We start from the raw sequence: 17,104 nt of genomic DNA on the forward strand, positions 1-17,104 counted from the left end.
TCTGGACACTACGCTGACAGACACAGCAAACCTTCATGAGCTGCACTACCTGAGCCACTTGTGTGGGTTGTAGACTCCGTCTCATGCTACCACTAGAGTGAAAGCACCGCCAGCATTCAAAAGTGACCAAAACATCAGCCAGGAAGCATAGGAACTGAGAAGTGGTCTGTGGTCCCCACCTGCAGAACCACTCCTTTATTGGGGGTGTCTTGCTAATTGCCTATAATTTCCACCTGTTGTCTATCCCATTTGCACAACAGCATGTGAAATTTGTCAATCAGTGTTGCTTCCTAAGTGGACAGTTTGATTTCACAGAAGTGTGATTGACTTGGAGTTACATTGTGTTGTTTAAGTGTTCCCTTTATTTTTTTGAGCAGTGTATATATATATATATATATAAATAAAATGGTAATACTAATATATTCAGAATGATGCCCTTTATTTGCCATTATTACTGCAATAGCATTGCACATGTAGCCTCTTTTCAAAAGGGGAAAAAAACAGCACAAGTCATTTATTTAGCATTTATTTAGCAAATGCCACTCATCTGATGATCAATGGTAGGCTACAGTTAACATTCCAGTCATACCAAAAGAATACCAAGTAATATTTACACGTGCAGAAGCACAACTTGTTTCCGCCTCACCAGATAAGCTTTGTCAGCAGGGGTCTCACATTCCATGTAGAGTATAGACTGAGAATAGAAAGGTAACTTCATCCAAACGTAGCAGGCAAGGAGCCCACAGTTGTGTTTCCTGCTGAGTGTGAACCCCTGTGGTCAGTCGTCGTCATCATCACTGGGGGGCTTTTTATTGGCTGCGTTGGCCCTGAGTACAGCTCCAGGGCTGGGGTACGGCCGCTGCTGGAACAGAGGCCCTGCTGCCGTGGTGTCTGCCCCCGTCTTCGCCTCATTACGCTTGGGCAAGCCAGTGGACCAATTGCCCCTGTGTAGATAAAAATACATTTTAGATGCATGCAGAAAGGCTGTTACAGTGACCGTGTTACGAGTCATGACCGCAGTTAAATTTCCACGTGACTATTGAGTCACGGTAGCTAGGTTTCTTCAACACTGCACTCTGAATGCCGTTGGTCATTAGTAGCCTACCAAACTTGATAATGGCCGGGTACTCATTGCTCCATTGTCCCTCTAAACACTGACGTCACTGAAAATGCAATCAAATCAAACTCTTAATGAGAGCCCTGACATTCAGAGTGAGCGGCTAAAGCCAGCTCCTAATAGCTGGTTGATGCATGGCATGAAATAAGTGTTTCTGTAGCCCATGTTTCACAATATTTCTATATGCTATGCAATAGCGTTAGAACTGAGTTAATGGCCTCTTACAAAAGAGGATCCCATAGGCTTTTTTATTTAACCCTTATTTAAGCAGGTAAGTTGACTGAGAACACGTTGTCATTTACAGCAACGACCTGGGGAATAGTTTCAGAGGAGGGGGGGGGGATGAATGAACCAATTGAAAGCTGGGGATGATTAGGTGGCCATGATAGTACAGTATGAAGACCAGGTTGGGAATTTAGCCAGGACATCGGGGTTAACACACCTACTCTTACGATAAGTGCCATGGAATCTTTAGTGACCACAGAGAGCCAGGACACCCGTTTAACGTCCCATCCAAAAGACGGCACCCTACACAGGGCAATGTCCCCAATCACTGCCATGGGCATTGGGATATTTTTTTTTAGACCAGAGGAAAGAGTGCCTCCTACTGGCCCTCCAACACCACTAGGATTACTATATTTCCACTTTCCTAATATTAAGCACATTGCTTCACTCCCGAGTCTAAGGCACTGCATCGTGCTAGAGGCATCACTACAGACCTGGTTCAATTCCAGGCCGTATCACAACCGGCCGTGATTGGGAGTCCCATTGGGCGGCGCACAATTGGCCCATCGTCGTTAGGGTTTGGCCGGTCTAGGCCGTCATTGTAAATAAGAATTTGTTCTTAACTGACTTGCCTAGTTAAATAAATAAACAACCGGAGAAGCCTGCCTGGCTGGCATGAAAACGAACCGCAGGAGAAGCGTCCTCCATTCGCTATTATGCTGCCTACATACAGACTTGAAATCATTGGCCACTTTAATAAATGGATCACTAGTCACTTTAATAATGCCACTTTAATAATGCAACTTTAATGTTTACGTATCTTGCATTCTCATCCCATATGTATATTCTGTATTTTATACCATCTATTGCATCTTGCCTATGCCGCTCGGTAGTTGCTCATCAATATATTATATGTGTATATTCTTATTCCATCCCTTTACTTAGATTTGTGTGTATTAGGTAGTTGTTGGGGAATTGTTAGATTACTTGTTAGATATTACTGCACTGTCGGAACTAGAAGCACAAGCATTTCGCTACTCGCGCAATAACATCTGCTAACCACGTGTATGTTACCAATAAAATGTTATTGGTCACATTAGGGTCCATGATAATGACCCATTCTAAGTCATAACTAATTTCAAACATATATTACTTAGTATATGTAAGGAAAATATTAAATTGAGAATAGTCTGATAGGTGAGAATATCCTCACTTTCCCAGCGTGTGCAGTCTAAGGCAAGAAACAGCACATGCATTTTTGTAGCTAGCCTAGGCATACATGTTTTGAAAAGGTTCGTATCACAACTAAAGTGGCCAAATAACTAAGCGTAGCCTATAGACATAGGACCCCTGAACAGCGTTGGAAAGCCCATGGCCTACAGAGCCTAGTGAGACGTGTTCTTATAAGCCAAGTCATTACACAATCGCGTGTAAAATTGTTTTGACTGGCCACTATTTCAAAGAGTTTCCAAGCTTTCTCATGCTGCTATATTTATTACTCAATTCTTAAAATTAAGCACATTAATCCGCTTTACAACAGCTGTAGCCTACCAGGCATATTAAAAACGTAACTGCGTGAAGCGCTTCCTCCATTCAAGTAGGCTATTGATGACACGTTTTTTTGTAGACCATTCTAAAAAATTATTTCACACATACAGTGCATTCGGAAAGTATTCAGACCCCTTCCATTTTCCCACATTTTGTTACGTTACAGCCTTATTCTAAAATGGATACAATTATTTTTTAACCCCCCTCAATCTACACACAATACCCCATAATGACAAAGCAAAAACTTGTTTTTAGATATTTTTGCAAATGTAATGAAAAACAAACCTTATTTACATAAGTATTCAGACCCTTTGCTATGAGACTTGAAATTGAGCTCAGGTGCATCCCGTTTCCATTGATCATCCTTGAGATGTTTCTACAACTTGGAGTCCACCTGTGGTAAATTCAATTGATTGGACATGATTTGGAAAGGCACACACCTGTCTATATAAGGTCCCACAGTTGACCGTGCATGTCAGAGCAAAAAGGCCGAAGGAATTGTCGTTAGAGCGCCGAGACTGGCACAGATCTGGGGAAGGGTACCAAAACATTTCTGCAGCATTGAAGGTCCCCAAGAACACAGTGGCCTCCATCATTCTTAAATGGAAAAAGTTTGGAACCACCAAAACTCGCCTGACCAATCAGGAGAGAAGGGCCTTGGTCAGGGAGGTGGCCAAGAACCAGATGGTCACCCTGACAGAGTTCCAGAGTTCCTCTGTGGAGATGGGAAAACCTTTCAGAAGGACAACCATCTCTGCAGCATTCCACCAATCAGATCTTTATGGTAGAGTGGCCAGACGGAAGCCACTCCTCAGTCAAAGGCACATGACAGCCTGCTTGGAGTTTGGGAGAAACTCCACAAATACAGGTGTGCCAAGCTTGTAGGGTCATACCCAAGAAGACTTGGGGCTGTAATCGCTGCCAAAGGTGCTTCCACAAAGTACTGAGTAAAGGGTCGGAATACTTATGTAAATGTGATTTCAATTGGTTTTTTATACATTTGCAAAAATGTAAAAAATAAAAACGTTTTTGCTTTATCATTATGGGGTATTGTGTGTAGATTTATGAGATAAAAGAAACAATTGAATCCATTTTAGAATAAGGCTGTAACTTAACAAAATGTGGAAAAAGTCAAGGGGTCTGAATACTTTCTGAATGCACTATATAAATTTGCAGCCATCTCAGTGAATGAATCCATTGGAGGCCTAGACAAAAAAAACATTTATGCTTGATTCAAAAATGTGGTCGGAGGCTCCATATGGAGGTTATGATGCAATTGTGAGTCTCCATAGGCCAAATAGAGCTCTGTAGCGCATCGCCATGCGCCTCCCTAATATTGTAACAATACAGAGGGCACTGTATAGCGCCGCATTGACATGATTGGTTGATGGTAGGTGGGGGCAGTACATCCTGTATAAACACAAACTCACTTCCTTGATAACAGCTCTGCACTGCCCCGTGAAGCGCAAGAAGCATGAATGACCTGACTTCTGTTGAGGCCATATCACCGTAAATGCTGCATGGCCGATGCAGATGTCAGATTGACCGCAGATGCACAACTCTCTCCAGAATGCACTCTCTCCAGCCAAATTGTGCACATTCATTGTTTCATAACTAGTGTATGTCAATTCCCCATTACATATATCACCAGTAGTACTTTTACAGTTACTTCCTATAAAATAAAGCAATAATGCATGAGGGGTGTGGTATATGGCCAATATACCACGGCTAAGGGCTGGTCTTATGCACAACGCAATACGGAGTGCCTGGATACAGCCCTCACATATTGGCCATATACCACAAACCCCCAAGGTCCCTTTTGGCTATTAAAAACTGGTTACAAACATAATTAGAACAGTAAAAATACATGTTTTGTCATACCTGTGGTATAAACTTAGGCATATAGGAGGACCTGTTTCAAATGATCACTTTATTAACCACTCAACACAAAAATAAAGTGATCATTTGAAACAGGTCCTCCTATATGCTTAATTTTAGGGCTTATCCCCGACAAAAAAAAAATCTTGGTCGACCAAAAGTAGTCTGTTCTTTTGACCAATCGATGAGCCGAAATGTGTAAAGTGTATTTCTCTATATATAGACACACCCTATATGTTTTAATAAAACCAACTAAATGCATTGAGCTTGTCTGATGCTTTAAGCTTACGGTTTGATGCCTCAAGAGGGCGCCAGAGATCTAGATAGATCTTGATAACCAGAAGTAAAAAAACCTGACCCAACTATTCTCCTCCCGCTGACATTCGCAGATTCTGCCATTATTCTCCTGAAGTTGCCGGTAATAGGCTACACGAGGAGTCGGCAACCTTTCTCATGTGGAATGCCAATATATGTGCGCACTCCTTTCTATTTTATTTAGCGATGTTCAATTGTATTGTTCTTACTATAAAATAATGCCACAGGAAGTATAAGCAATCTTGCCTGCTAAATGAACTAGTGTAGCCCACAGCCATATGGCATAGCCAGATCAGGGCCTAACATAAGGATGACTCAGAATATGCTATTCTATTCTTCCGAAATAGGCTACATTTACTTCATATAATATTTATTTAGAACTGCCCAAAATTTATTGAGATGGTGTAGGCAATATTAAATGGATTGACAACACTTTAAAATGTAGATGTTCCAAAGGTCCGGATCAGTGGCTTGTAGGCTATGGTAATTGTGTTTATGTTAATTAATGGTCAATTACCGTGCGACGGCAGTTATTTGCATGACAGTTACCAGTTGACATAATTTGATGACCACCACAGCCCTACATACAGGGCAGGAGAAAAAGAGTGCCAGGGATTTCTGACAATGGACATAAGCTTATGATGCAAGGAAAGGTAGCAATGAATGATTGGGTCAGTGGCCTTACTTGGGAGCATCAGAATAAGCACTGGGATCCATTGGGTCCATCTCCTCATCCTTCCTCCCTGCAAAATACAGTTTACAGAAACCTGTTAGCAAGTGTACATAAGCCATTTGATTTGGGTATGGCTGCAATATTTGTTTTGAGCAAGAGATGCAAGTTATGAATCTTTACCTCGTTTGTTCTTGCTGTAGGGAGCAAAGTCTTCTCTCCTCTGCATCCGCCTGTCTCTTTCCCTCCCATCATTCCTCCCTCTTTCCCTCTCCATTTCTGGTTCCCGATCTTTGTCCCTCTCTCGCTCCCTTTCTCTGTCTGGCTTCTCAATTTGTCTCTCTCCTCTGTCCTCCGCAACCTCTGCTGTAAGATAGAAACACAGAGAATATTTCAGTAAGTAAGATCAATCAATCAAATGTATTTATAAAGCCCTTTTTACATCAGCCGATGTCACAAAGTGCTATACAGAAAGCCAGCCTAAAACCCAGTTGGCTTTTCATAGCCGAGCATTCAGAGTTACAGACAGCAGCTACGATAGAAAGAGAGTCAAAAACAGCAGGTCCGGGACAAGGTAGCACATCCGGTGAACTGGTTAGGGTTCCATAGCCGTAGGCAGAGCAGTTGAAACTGGAGCAGCAGCAAGACCAAGATTGTCAGAATCAAATCCATCCTAAATACATTAAACAGTCTCCGCTCTACTGGGTGGTCAAGCTAGAACTCTTCTTACCCCTTGACTTCTTGGCAGCTTTGGTTATCACAGATGTGGGGTCAGTTGGGGACAGCCAGGCAACCAGGTCAGATTCCACATTCCAGTAGTATGGCAGACCACTAAGGATAGAAAATACATGGGATTTTAAAGTCAGTCCACAACCAAAAACAAATCACTCCATAATAGCTGCTGTCCGCTAGCCATACCCAATAGGTGTTGTGCAATTTACATGTTTAGTGGAGAATCTGAAAAAGAGTGCTTACCAAATAGGGTCAAATACTTTGTACCAGTTGGGAGGTAAATTCTCACGGGCAGTGGCCTCATAATCTACATTGTTGTCATCATAGTCTTCAGCAATGATCTCCTCATCCGCATCTAGAGACAGGACGTGAAAAATTTTACCTACCAGCTAGCATTTTTGCAGTGAGTAAACATTATTTATTTGTTGTTGTAGCCATACCTTGATCTGAGTGCTTAAGAATCCCTCTTTTGGCTAGGCGAGCCAGTAACGCCGGGGGCAGAGGCATCCTACAGGAGAAAATGAACAATTAACGTTATAGCCCGTTGAGTCGATGGTACCAAACTAGCTAACTAGCCATACATACTATTTTCTAACGTGTAGCTAGCTACCTCACTCGCTACCCACCGTCAGTGGCTAGCTAACTAACGTTTGCAGCCAATCAAAATTAGTCGTATAGGGAAAACGTTAATGTAATCAAATGTGAATACCCGTTTATAATTACCTGCATCCAAATGTGTCCTTACTTTAGTTCAGATGTGGATCGAAATCTAGCCAGTCACACAGCTCAAGCGCACACTGATTGCGTCATTACTTGGGGGAGTGAGTCGGTTGCCGCGTTCAAAATAGCTGGGAATTCGGAAACATACGAGATCAAATCCTGACGTCAGTGGTCTTCAGGTCGGAAAGTCGGAGCTCTAGAAAGAGGCCCGAGTTCCTGTGTTAGAATTCCGAGTTGAATGACCGTTCAAATTGTTTTTTCCCAATCGGAGCTAATTTTTTCCCGAGTTCCCAGTTGTTTTGAACGCCCTTTGGTCGAAATTCCCATTTTTTCCTGTTCCCGATTGTTTCGATTGTGGTATTAGTCTCAGAAATGTGTCGTCATAGCACGGACAGCAACAACAAACATGGAGGAATATGCCCGTGAACCTTGGTAAAGTACATTTCAGACAGACAATTAAGTAGACAGTTGTCAATGTTGGTGCTATCTCTCTTTAGCCAACATACTTTTCTGCTTCACCATAATGCTTATTATGCCTTTTATGCCAGAGTCATTACGCAAATGATGGTTGAATTAGCTAACCAGCAGACTAAACTCCACTCCATCCATGATGAAGGAAGTTTTTGACGAAGTTCCTTCACCATGGAGTGGAGTTTTGTCCGCTAGCAGTAACTTAACCTTAGCTAGCTTGCTAAACGTGTTGCGTAACATTGCTACAACTAGCCAAGCATAGCTAGCTCGCTAGACATTGTCTAAGGATGTGGAAGATTTAGGTCTAGTAAATGATGTGACAAAACTGGCGCTTACACTGGTTCTTGCTTTAAACTCGCCATTATAAATGATCTTTATAAAAGGTTTGTTAATGGTTTATAATTCGTAACCAAGCTAATATTACTATTAACTAGTATTAGGTAGATAGTTATAGTATTGTAAAGACCTTGATAGCTCATACATGAAAGAATGTCCACAACAGAGGATGGCGTTTTCAAATTGAACGTTTTATTAACCAGAACTCACACAAGGATGCCTGGCACTGAAACATTCCAGGCATTCCTTTGATTGGCAGACAGCAAGGGGGACTGGTATGTATGCAGGTATGCTGGATCCGCCAAACCCAGAGCACACTGATAAACGTACCCTGATAACCACACATCAGAACACAGGCATATAACTGTCCAAGCGGGTCGCTACAGTATATTAGGTAAATCGTTTATATACCAGTAATAGGCCTACATATTTATGCATAGATAGACATGTGATTTCTCGTTAATATATCTGTATTGTGGTTTATTTACCCATGGCCTTTACACACACTTCTCAGTCCCTGGAGAATAGTAGATGACTGTGGTGGTGCGTTCACCATGGGGGCCATCGGCGGAGGGGTGTTCCAGTCAGTCAAGGGCTTTCGGAATGCTCCTGTGGTGAGTTTGAAAGAGTCTCTCTTAGCTTATGAAAGATATTTTAAGATCAATATAAGAACAGTGATCGATAAGAAATGTCTCCATCTCTGCACAGGGCTTTCGGCATAGACTAAAAGGTAGCGCCAATGCTGTGAGATTAAGAGCTCCACAGATCGGCGGTAAGGGTCACTGTCTTTACAATAGTTCTCTCTTGTACTGCACAAAGTACAAACACCATTCATCATCACGAATGCCGGCCGTCCCGTCATCAGTCAGCTGGTTATGATGGTTATTTTATTTTCATGATGGTCTTTATCCATAACCGTTGGTTACACGTTATACAGTAATTGTGCCAGCCCTATATATCACTAACGGTGTATGTGATGTTCCTGCAGGTAGCTTTGCTGTGTGGGGTGGACTCTTCTCTACAATCGACTGTGGTCTGGTCCGTATTCGAGGGAAAGAGGACCCCTGGAACTCTATAACTAGTGGGGCGATGACTGGGGCAGTCCTGGCTGCACGCAGTGAGTGTTGAGACAAACATTAATTTGACAATACATTTATTCAACATGTAACAGATTTAGTATATTTCATTTTTTTTTGAAGACCCTCTGATCTCCACCTCCTGCTTGACCATCTTGCCCCACCCACCCAACAAAGTCAGATTAGCTCAAGGGCTTGACTGTTGGCTTTGTGCTCTCCTCAGGTGGGCCTTTGGCTATGGTGGGGTCAGCCATGATGGGGGGCATCCTGTTGGCCTTGATCGAGGGCTTTGGGATCCTTCTCACCAGATACACCGCACAGCAGTTTCAGAACCGTAAGTAATGTTAAGAGACATCCCTGGAACCGTTGTAGAAGCCTGATTTGACTGAACTCTGTATGCAGTCAAATCAAGCAGTGCAGTCAGGTCAGTCAAACGTTTGGACACACCTACTAATTCCAGGGTTTTTCTGTATTTTTACTATTTTCTACGTAGTAGAATAATAGTGAAATAACATATGGAATCATGTAGTAACCAAAAAAGTGTTAAACAAATCAAAATATATTTGAGATTATTTAAAGTAGTCACCCTTTGCCTTGATGACAGCTTTGCACACTCTTTGCATTCTCTCAACTAGCTCCATGAGGTAGTCACCTGGAATGCATTTCAATTAACAGGTGTGCCTTGTTAAAAGTTAATTGGTGGAATTTCTTTGAGCCAATCAATTGGGGTGGTTTACAGAAGATAGTCCTATTTGGTAAAAGACCAAGTCCATATTATGGCAAGAACAGCTCACATAAGTGAAGAGAAATGACAGTCCATCATTACTTTAAGACATGAAGGTCAGTCAATACGGAACATTTCAAGAACTTTAAAAGTTTCTTAACCTCTCTAGGGTAGGTGGCACCAAATCGTCCCACCTACGTAATAGCCAGTGTAATCCCGTGGCGCGTTATTCAAAAATGCAAAAACTTCAATTTTTCAAACATATGACTATTTTACACCATTTTAAAGACAAGACTCTCGTTAATCTAACCACACTGTCCGATTTCAAAAAGGCTTTACAACGAAAGCAAAACATTAGATTATGTCAGCAGAGTACCCAGCCAGAAATAATCAGACACCCATTTTTCAAGCTAGCATATAATGTCACATAAACCCAAACCACAGCTAAATGCAGCACTAACCTTTGATGATCTTCATCAGATGACAACCCTAGGACATTATGTTATACAATACATGCATGTTTTGTTCAATCAAGTTCATATTTATATCAAAAACCAGCTTTTTACATTAGCATGTGACTAGCATTCCCACCGAACACTGCCGGTGACAATTATTTTAAGAATTATAGATACAGAACTCCTCTATGCACTCGGTATGTCCGATTTTTAAAATTGCTTTTCGGTGAAAGCACATTTTGCAATATTCTCAGTAGATAGCCCGGCATCACAGGGCTAGCTATTTAGACACCCAGCAAGTTTAGCATTCACCAAAGTCAGATTTACTATAAGAAACATTTTATTACCTTTGCTGTCTTCGTCAGAATGCACTCCCAGGGCTTCTACTTCAATAACAAATGTTGGTTTGGTTCAAAATAATCCATAGTTATATCCAAACAGCGGCGTTTTGTTCGTGCGTTCAAGACACTATCCGAAAGGGTAAATAAGGGTGACGAGCATGGCGCAATTCGTGACAAAAAAATTCTAAATATTCCATTACCGTACTTCGAAGCATGTCAACCGCTGTTTAAAATCAATTTTTATGCCATTTTTCTCATTTTTCTCAAAAAGCGATAATATTCCGACCGGGAATCTGCGTTTAGGTAAACGGACGAAAGAAAATAAAGCATTCGGTCGACTCGGGCACGCGCATAAGCCCATAGTACTCTGATCGGCCACTTGGCAAAAGCGATAATGTGTTTCAGCCAGAGGCTGCCTCGATATCGTTCAGCTTTTTCCCGGGCTCTGAGAGCCTATGGGAGCCGTAGGAAGTGTCACGTTAGAGCAAAGATCCTCAGTCTTCAATAAAAAGAGCCAAGATGAAACACAACTTGTCAGACAGGCCACTTCCTGCATGGAATCTTCTCAGGTTTTGGCCTGCCATTTGAGTTCTGTTATACTCACAGACACCATTCAAACAGTTTTAGAAACTTTAGGGTGTTTTCTATCCAAAGCCAATAATTATATGCATATTCTAGTTACTGGGCAGGAGTAGTAACCAGATTAAATCGGGTACGTTTTTTATCCGGCCGTGTCAATACTGCCCCCTAGCCCTAACGGGTTAAGTGCAGTTGCAAAAACCATCAAGCGCTATGATAAAACTGGCTCTCATGAGGACCGCCACAGGAAAGGAAGACCCAGAGTTACCTCTGCTGCAGAGGATAAGTTCATTAGAGTTAACTGCACCTCAGATTGCAGACCAAATAAATGCTTCACAGAGTTCAAGTAACAGATCCATCTCAACATCAACTGTTCAGAGGAGACTGCGTGAAACCATTTTCACAAAAAATAGCAGATTTCTATTTTTGTCACCAAAAACAGTGATTTCGGTCATGCCGAACTAGCGACATTCTGGACATGCCTAAAAAAAAGATTTTAGAACCATTTTTTTTTAAAGCTCAGATTTTTTTTTTCTTCATTTTCGTGACACAAAAACAGTGACTCCGGTCATGCCGAACTAGCGACATTCTGGAGGCCTAAAAAAAGTTTTTAAAACCATTTTCCCAAAAAAATTCTATTTTTTATTTCTTCATTTTTGTGACCCAAAATTGGTGACTCCGGTCATGTCGAACTAGCGTCATTCTGGACAGACCTAGAAAAAACATTTTAAAACAATTTTCACAAAAAGTACATATTTTTATTTTTGTGATCCAAAAACGGTGACTCCGGTCATGCCGAACTAGCGGCATTCTGGACAGGCCTAGAAAAACATTTTAAAACAATTTTCACAAAAAGCGCAGATTTTTTTTTCATTTTTGTCACCAAAAACAGTGACTTCGGTCATGCCAAACTAGCGACATTCTGGACATGCCTAAAAAAAAGATTTTAGAACCATTTTTTTTTTTTAAGTGCAGGATTTTTTTTTTTTTTCATTTTTGTGACAAAAAAACTGTGACTCCGGTCATGCCGAATTAGCGACATTCTGGACAGGCCTATAAAAAAACAAACATTTTAAAACCATTTTCACAAAAAATAGCAGATTTCTATTTTTGTCACCAAAAACAGTGACTTCGGTCATGCCGAACTAGCGACATTCTGGACATGCCTAAAAAAAAGATTTTAGAACCATTTTCACAAAAAAGAGCAGATTTTTATTTTTGTGATCCAACCGCCGTGTCTTTGTGAGACGCAGAGTAGGTGAACGGATGATCTCCGCATGTGTGGTTCCCACTGGAAGCATGGAGGAGGAGGTGTGATGGTGTGGGGGTGATTTTCTGGTGACGCTGTCACTGATTTATTTAGAATTCAAGGCACACTTAACCTGCATTGCTACACAGCATTCTGCAGCGATACGCCATCCCATCTGGTTTGAGCTTAGTGGGACTATCATTTGTTTTTTAACAGGACAATGACCCAACACACCTCCAGGCTGTGTAAGGGCTATTTGACCAAGAAGCAGAGTGATGGAGTGGTGCATCAGATGACCTAGCTTCCACAATCACCCGACCTCAAGCCAATTGAGATGGTTTGGGATGAGTTAGACTGCAGAGTGAAGGAAAAGCAGCCAACAAGTGCTTAGCATATGTGGGAACTCCTTCAAGACTGTTGGAAAAGCATTCCTCATGAAGCTGGTTGAGAGAATGCCAAGAGTGTGCAAAGCTGTCATGAAGGCAAAGGGTGGCTACTTTGAAGAATCTAAAATATTAAATATATTTTGTTCAACACTTTTGGTTACTAAATGATTCCAAATGTGTTATTTCAGGGTAAAGATGTCTTCACTATTATTCTACAGTGTAGAAAAGAGTGAAAATAAAGAAAAACCCTTGAATGAGTAGGTGTTCCCAAACTTTTGACTGGTACTGTACATTTTAATGGGAATTGAATGAATGTCACAACCCTAGTTATATTTCTCTGAAAACCCCCACACAGCAGTAACTACCACAGTAGAAATATGGTTCTTTCTCCTATCCAGCGAGTCCCTTTGTGGATGACCCCAGCCAGCTTCCTCCTAAGGATGCCAGCCAACAGCAGACTGGGTTCCAGTAGGTTCCATGGAGCTGCTGGGCCTAACTACAGCCCTGCGAACTGTGACAATCTCAGACTAGAGAGGAGAGGGGTGCTCTGAAACCTGACCTCACTGGTGTAAGCAACCTCACCCTGAACCAGCCTCCATCCTCCCATTGGTCATAAGAATGTAGATGCACTTTATTATTGTTATTATTCCTCAGGGGTAGATTACAGGTTATTTGCGTTATTTGTTTCTGAATATGTTTGTCTATATCGGTTCACCAGTGTTCCTTCTGACTGGTCCTGAGTTATACCCACATTTATCAGATTAATTTATGCACAAAACCAGCATTTTGTGGTGACTAAGACTTTTGGTGCTGTATAACCACAGTTACAGAAATAGAATGGGTAGCTAATCATGAATAGGCATTAATACAGGTATGTGTGAGTATGTAATGACTGTATTTAGGATTAGAATTAGTGTCAGGGGTGACGAAATCAATGCTGTTCAAAACTGATGTAATTGATTTTGCTTGTAAAATGTAATGCACCGAGGGAGGAGAACTGCACTATCATTCCATTTCCTCTCCTTATGGCAGCTTTCATAACTGTGAGGCTTATAACGGTAAGGATTCAGGGTCACATCACAAACACACCAATCTTTTGATTCCATTTGCAAACTCAGAAGGCTGGAATGGAATGCCATGTCCATATACATTCACAGCTCATGTGTTCTGCTCCGCTGTTCTTTGTTCTGCTGTTTACCTCGCTCCCTTTATTGCTACTATGCCATGCATTCCCACACATTTCCAACGCCTAAGCACTATAAGGTCTATCCACTTTGTTGAACCAGAGCACTTTCCTACTCCATCTCTTTATTTGTTATTATGGTAATACAACTTGAGATGGAGATGGTTTTTGACACAATTAGATATTATTTTGTCATTCAAAACATGTGAAATATAATGTATACAATGCTGTACCATATTTGTTGATTTTAATGTATTTATGATGCATAAAAATAAGTGTTAACAGTGTAATTGACTGGAAACAAATATTAAATTGTTGATTCTGTATGGCTTATTATCCATCCCCTCTGATGCAATCAAGTACGCAGCAATATGGGGGCGGTTGATTATCCTACGCAAGTCCGTAACCGAACACGCCCCCTACCATGCTTTGAATTATGGGAGATGTGGTCTGTTATTAGATTGAACATGGAAAAAATGGACGTGCAGCCGCCGCCTATCCGAACCTTAGATGATTTTGTTTTGGGCTCGGCTCAGTTCGCCGTGCCAGATATTCGTAATCTGGAGAGATGGAACAATCGGATCATAAACAACTTGCTGTATTACCAGTCCAACTATTTCGTCTCGTTTTTGACTATCCTGGGAATAGTAGGGTAAGTTTCTGACGTGGACGTTTTCTGCATGCAAGCACAGCTGCTTTTGTTAGCTGCTTTTGTATTGTAGTACGAGTCATCACAAATTCTGTGGATATGTGTGTGATGGGTCCATGTTCCATAATCACATATTAGCTAATCGACATTTTATTGGATTCATGGTCCAATGGGACATAATGAGTTATAACCTATAGAGAAAAGTCAACTAACATCAGCCATCTCTATATCCCTCCTGGTCTGACAGGTATTTCCAACCCTTCAATCTCTTCTTGGGGGCCACAGTTGTGACATTGGTATTCATGGGGTTTGTGTGGGCAGCAGAGAATCAGGCCCCCATCAGACGGTTCCGCCGGAACCACCCGTCCCTGGCCCTGGGTGCCATTCTGGGGGCCAGCTACCTCTTCCTCACAGTGCTTGGGGGAGTGGCCGTCTTCCTCTTCGGCATAGCCTTCCCCATCTTATGTTAGTATTTATTCTCTCTTTCACCTCCCCCCATTCTTGTTGCCACAATGTAAACATATAGATCTCTCTCTCCCCCTCTCCCTTTGTTATGCCCCTGACCTCTATTTTCTCTTTCCCTCTATCGCTGTTACAGTGATATTGATCCACGCCTCTGTTAGGCTGCGGAGCCTCAAGAACAAGTTGGAGAACAAGCTGGAGAGCATTGGTCTGAAGAGAACACCTATGGGGCTCCTATTGGAGTCACTTGGACAGGAACAGGAAGCTGGATCTTAGATGAGGAGGAAAAAGGAGAGATATGTGCCCTGTTCTATTTCAGTCTCTTGCCTATTGCTCCTTTTGGTATGCCCAAATCTGAAAGGAATGGATAAATGTTAGCAATATGGTGATGAAGCTAAGTTCCATCATATATCCTGTCCTGCCCAGATATGTAATCACAGGGGTAGGGGCTAGAGACTTAAATGGAATGAGGCCTCTCATACTGAGAGTGCAAGAAAAGTAGAGGAAGAGAGGAGGGAAGTAAAGCAAAGGTGCAATGATTATTATGATATCTCAGTGTCACAAAAGTGGTGTAACAGATTGCAAATTCTATGGAATCTATTAGGCCTATGTAATGCACACGCTAACTGATGTGGGTTCTTCCCCCACAATGTAAGTCATTTTGCACCCCTTGACAAGCTCCTAATATAGAGTTTACATTGTATCCTCAGAAATAAAAAAAGACATTGTGAGCTGAAAATCTGCGCTGAGAAGTAAACGTGGCCTCCTAACAGACGTGTGTTGTAAGTGCTACAATAAGATGGTTTTTAAAATGTGATTTAACGCCAGTGTTATGGTTACAGAAATGATTTTACATAGAAACCTAAAGGTGTTTGTTGAGTCACTACTCTGACTCCTGACCACACTGCTTTTTGTGTTATTGTACATCTACTATTGTTGGGTTTTGCAATTTAATGCAGCTGAAAGTTTAAATGTGTTTTGGGATAGAAGGGCAACAGTGGAACAACTGTTAGCTTTGCATAGAAATATAATTAATTCTACTTCTATGATTTTATTATTCCAAGAAGGTTTACCGGGATTATTTATGCCTCTGTCCATGCATTATTTGGTGCCAAGAACAATAATGTCAGTCTGCCTTCATTGTGTAAAATTCTATTCAATTGAGAATATTTTGTATTTCTTTGATCATTGCCTTCTATGGACTTAATGTGTGCTTTTTTTTTTACAATGCTGTCAACATGTATTTACACTTCATTTACTAAATAATATACCTTACATTTGCAATATCTTGTCATTATGTTATTCTGCAATCAGCCTATTTTAAATTATTAGATTTCTTTTTCAAGACCTCTGCAATCTGTCCTGGCATGCTGTCAATTTACTGCTGGGCCACATCCTGACTGATGGCAGCCCATTCTTGCATAATCAATGCTTGGAGTTTGTCAGAATTTGTGGGGTTTTATTTGTCCACCCGCCTCTTGAGGATTGACCACAAGTTCTCAATGGGATTAAGGTCTGGGGAGTTTCCTGGCCATGGACCCAAAATATCGATGTTTTGTTCCCCGAGCCACTTAGTTATCACTTTTGCCTTATGGAAAGGTGCACCATCATGCTGGAAATGACATTGTTCATCACCAAACTGTTCCTGGATGGTTGGGAGAAGTTTCTCTCGAAGGATGTGTTGGTACCATTCTTTATTCATGGCTGTGTTCTTAGGCAAAATTGTGAGTGAGCCCACTCCCTTGGCTGAGAAGCAACCCCACACATGAATGGTTTCAGGATGCTTTACTGTTGGCATGACACAGGACTGATGGTAGCGCTCACCTTGTCTTCTCCGGACAAGCTTTTTTCCGGATGCCCCAAACAATCGGAAAGCGGATTCATCCGAGAAAATTACTTTACCCCAGTCCTCAGCAGTCCAATCCCTGTACCTTTTGCCAAATATCAGTCTGTCCCTGATGTTTTTCCTGGAGAGAAGTGGCTTCTTT

The 17,104-nt window shown here is 41.6% G+C and overlaps 3 protein-coding genes across 6 annotated transcripts; 2 read left to right on the forward strand and 1 right to left on the reverse strand.

Moving 5' to 3' along the window:
- Positions 1-425: 425 nt before the first annotated feature.
- pqbp1 (polyglutamine binding protein 1) lies at positions 426-7,276 on the reverse strand. Its single transcript, NM_001146422.1, is given in 7 exon segments — positions 426-944; positions 5,769-5,826; positions 5,937-6,119; positions 6,484-6,584; positions 6,729-6,840; positions 6,926-6,993; positions 7,209-7,276. Coding segments are annotated over 6 exon segments (687 nt in total). The 5' UTR covers position 6,993; positions 7,209-7,276; the 3' UTR covers positions 426-778.
- A 76-nt stretch (positions 7,277-7,352) lies between these two features.
- LOC106567234 (translocase of inner mitochondrial membrane 17B) lies at positions 7,353-14,329 on the forward strand. 4 transcript variants are annotated; one of them, XM_045693216.1, is made up of 7 exons: positions 7,551-7,637; positions 8,216-8,299; positions 8,527-8,626; positions 8,721-8,784; positions 9,001-9,129; positions 9,312-9,422; positions 13,221-14,329. In XM_045693216.1, the coding sequence occupies exons 3-7, from the start codon at positions 8,567-8,569 to the stop codon at positions 13,292-13,294; spliced, it is 438 nt and encodes a 145-aa protein (XP_045549172.1). In that variant the 5' UTR covers positions 7,551-7,637; positions 8,216-8,299; positions 8,527-8,566; the 3' UTR covers positions 13,295-14,329. The 4 variants fall into 4 exon arrangements, with proteins under 4 accessions (XP_013991751.1, XP_045549172.1, XP_045549170.1 ...); XM_014136276.2 differs by lacking the exon at positions 8,216-8,299 and having other exon boundaries at positions 7,353-7,637; XM_045693214.1 differs by having other exon boundaries at positions 8,216-8,626.
- A 47-nt stretch (positions 14,330-14,376) lies between these two features.
- Positions 14,377-16,391, forward strand: LOC106567233 (PRA1 family protein 2). Its single transcript, XM_014136275.2, has 3 exons — positions 14,377-14,657; positions 14,902-15,119; positions 15,253-16,391. The coding sequence occupies exons 1-3, from the start codon at positions 14,377-14,379 to the stop codon at positions 15,390-15,392; spliced, it is 639 nt and encodes a 212-aa protein (XP_013991750.2). The 3' UTR covers positions 15,393-16,391.
- Positions 16,392-17,104: the final 713 nt, after the last annotated feature.

The sequence above is a fragment of the Salmo salar genome, chromosome ssa13, assembly GCF_905237065.1.
Source record: "Salmo salar chromosome ssa13, Ssal_v3.1, whole genome shotgun sequence".
Classification (NCBI taxonomy): domain Eukaryota; kingdom Metazoa; phylum Chordata; class Actinopteri; order Salmoniformes; family Salmonidae; genus Salmo; species Salmo salar.

Bases quoted from the DNA above. Each gene is read 5' to 3' on its own strand.
- LOC106567234 (XM_014136276.2), top strand. From the start codon at position 7,612: ATGGAGGAATATGCCCGTGAACCTTG. The intron at 9,130-9,311 runs GTGAGTGTTGAG...TGCTCTCCTCAG, and splicing joins GGCAGTCCTGGCTGCACGCA to GTGGGCCTTTGGCTATGGTG. The intron at 9,423-13,220 runs GTAAGTAATGTT...TCTCCTATCCAG, and splicing joins CGCACAGCAGTTTCAGAACC to CGAGTCCCTTTGTGGATGAC.
- LOC106567233 (XM_014136275.2), top strand. From the start codon at position 14,377: ATGGGGGCGGTTGATTATCCTACGCAAGTCCGTAACCGAACACGCCCC. The intron at 14,658-14,901 runs GTAAGTTTCTGA...CTGGTCTGACAG, and splicing joins ACTATCCTGGGAATAGTAGG to GTATTTCCAACCCTTCAATC. The intron at 15,120-15,252 runs GTTAGTATTTAT...TCGCTGTTACAG, and splicing joins CATAGCCTTCCCCATCTTAT to TGATATTGATCCACGCCTCT.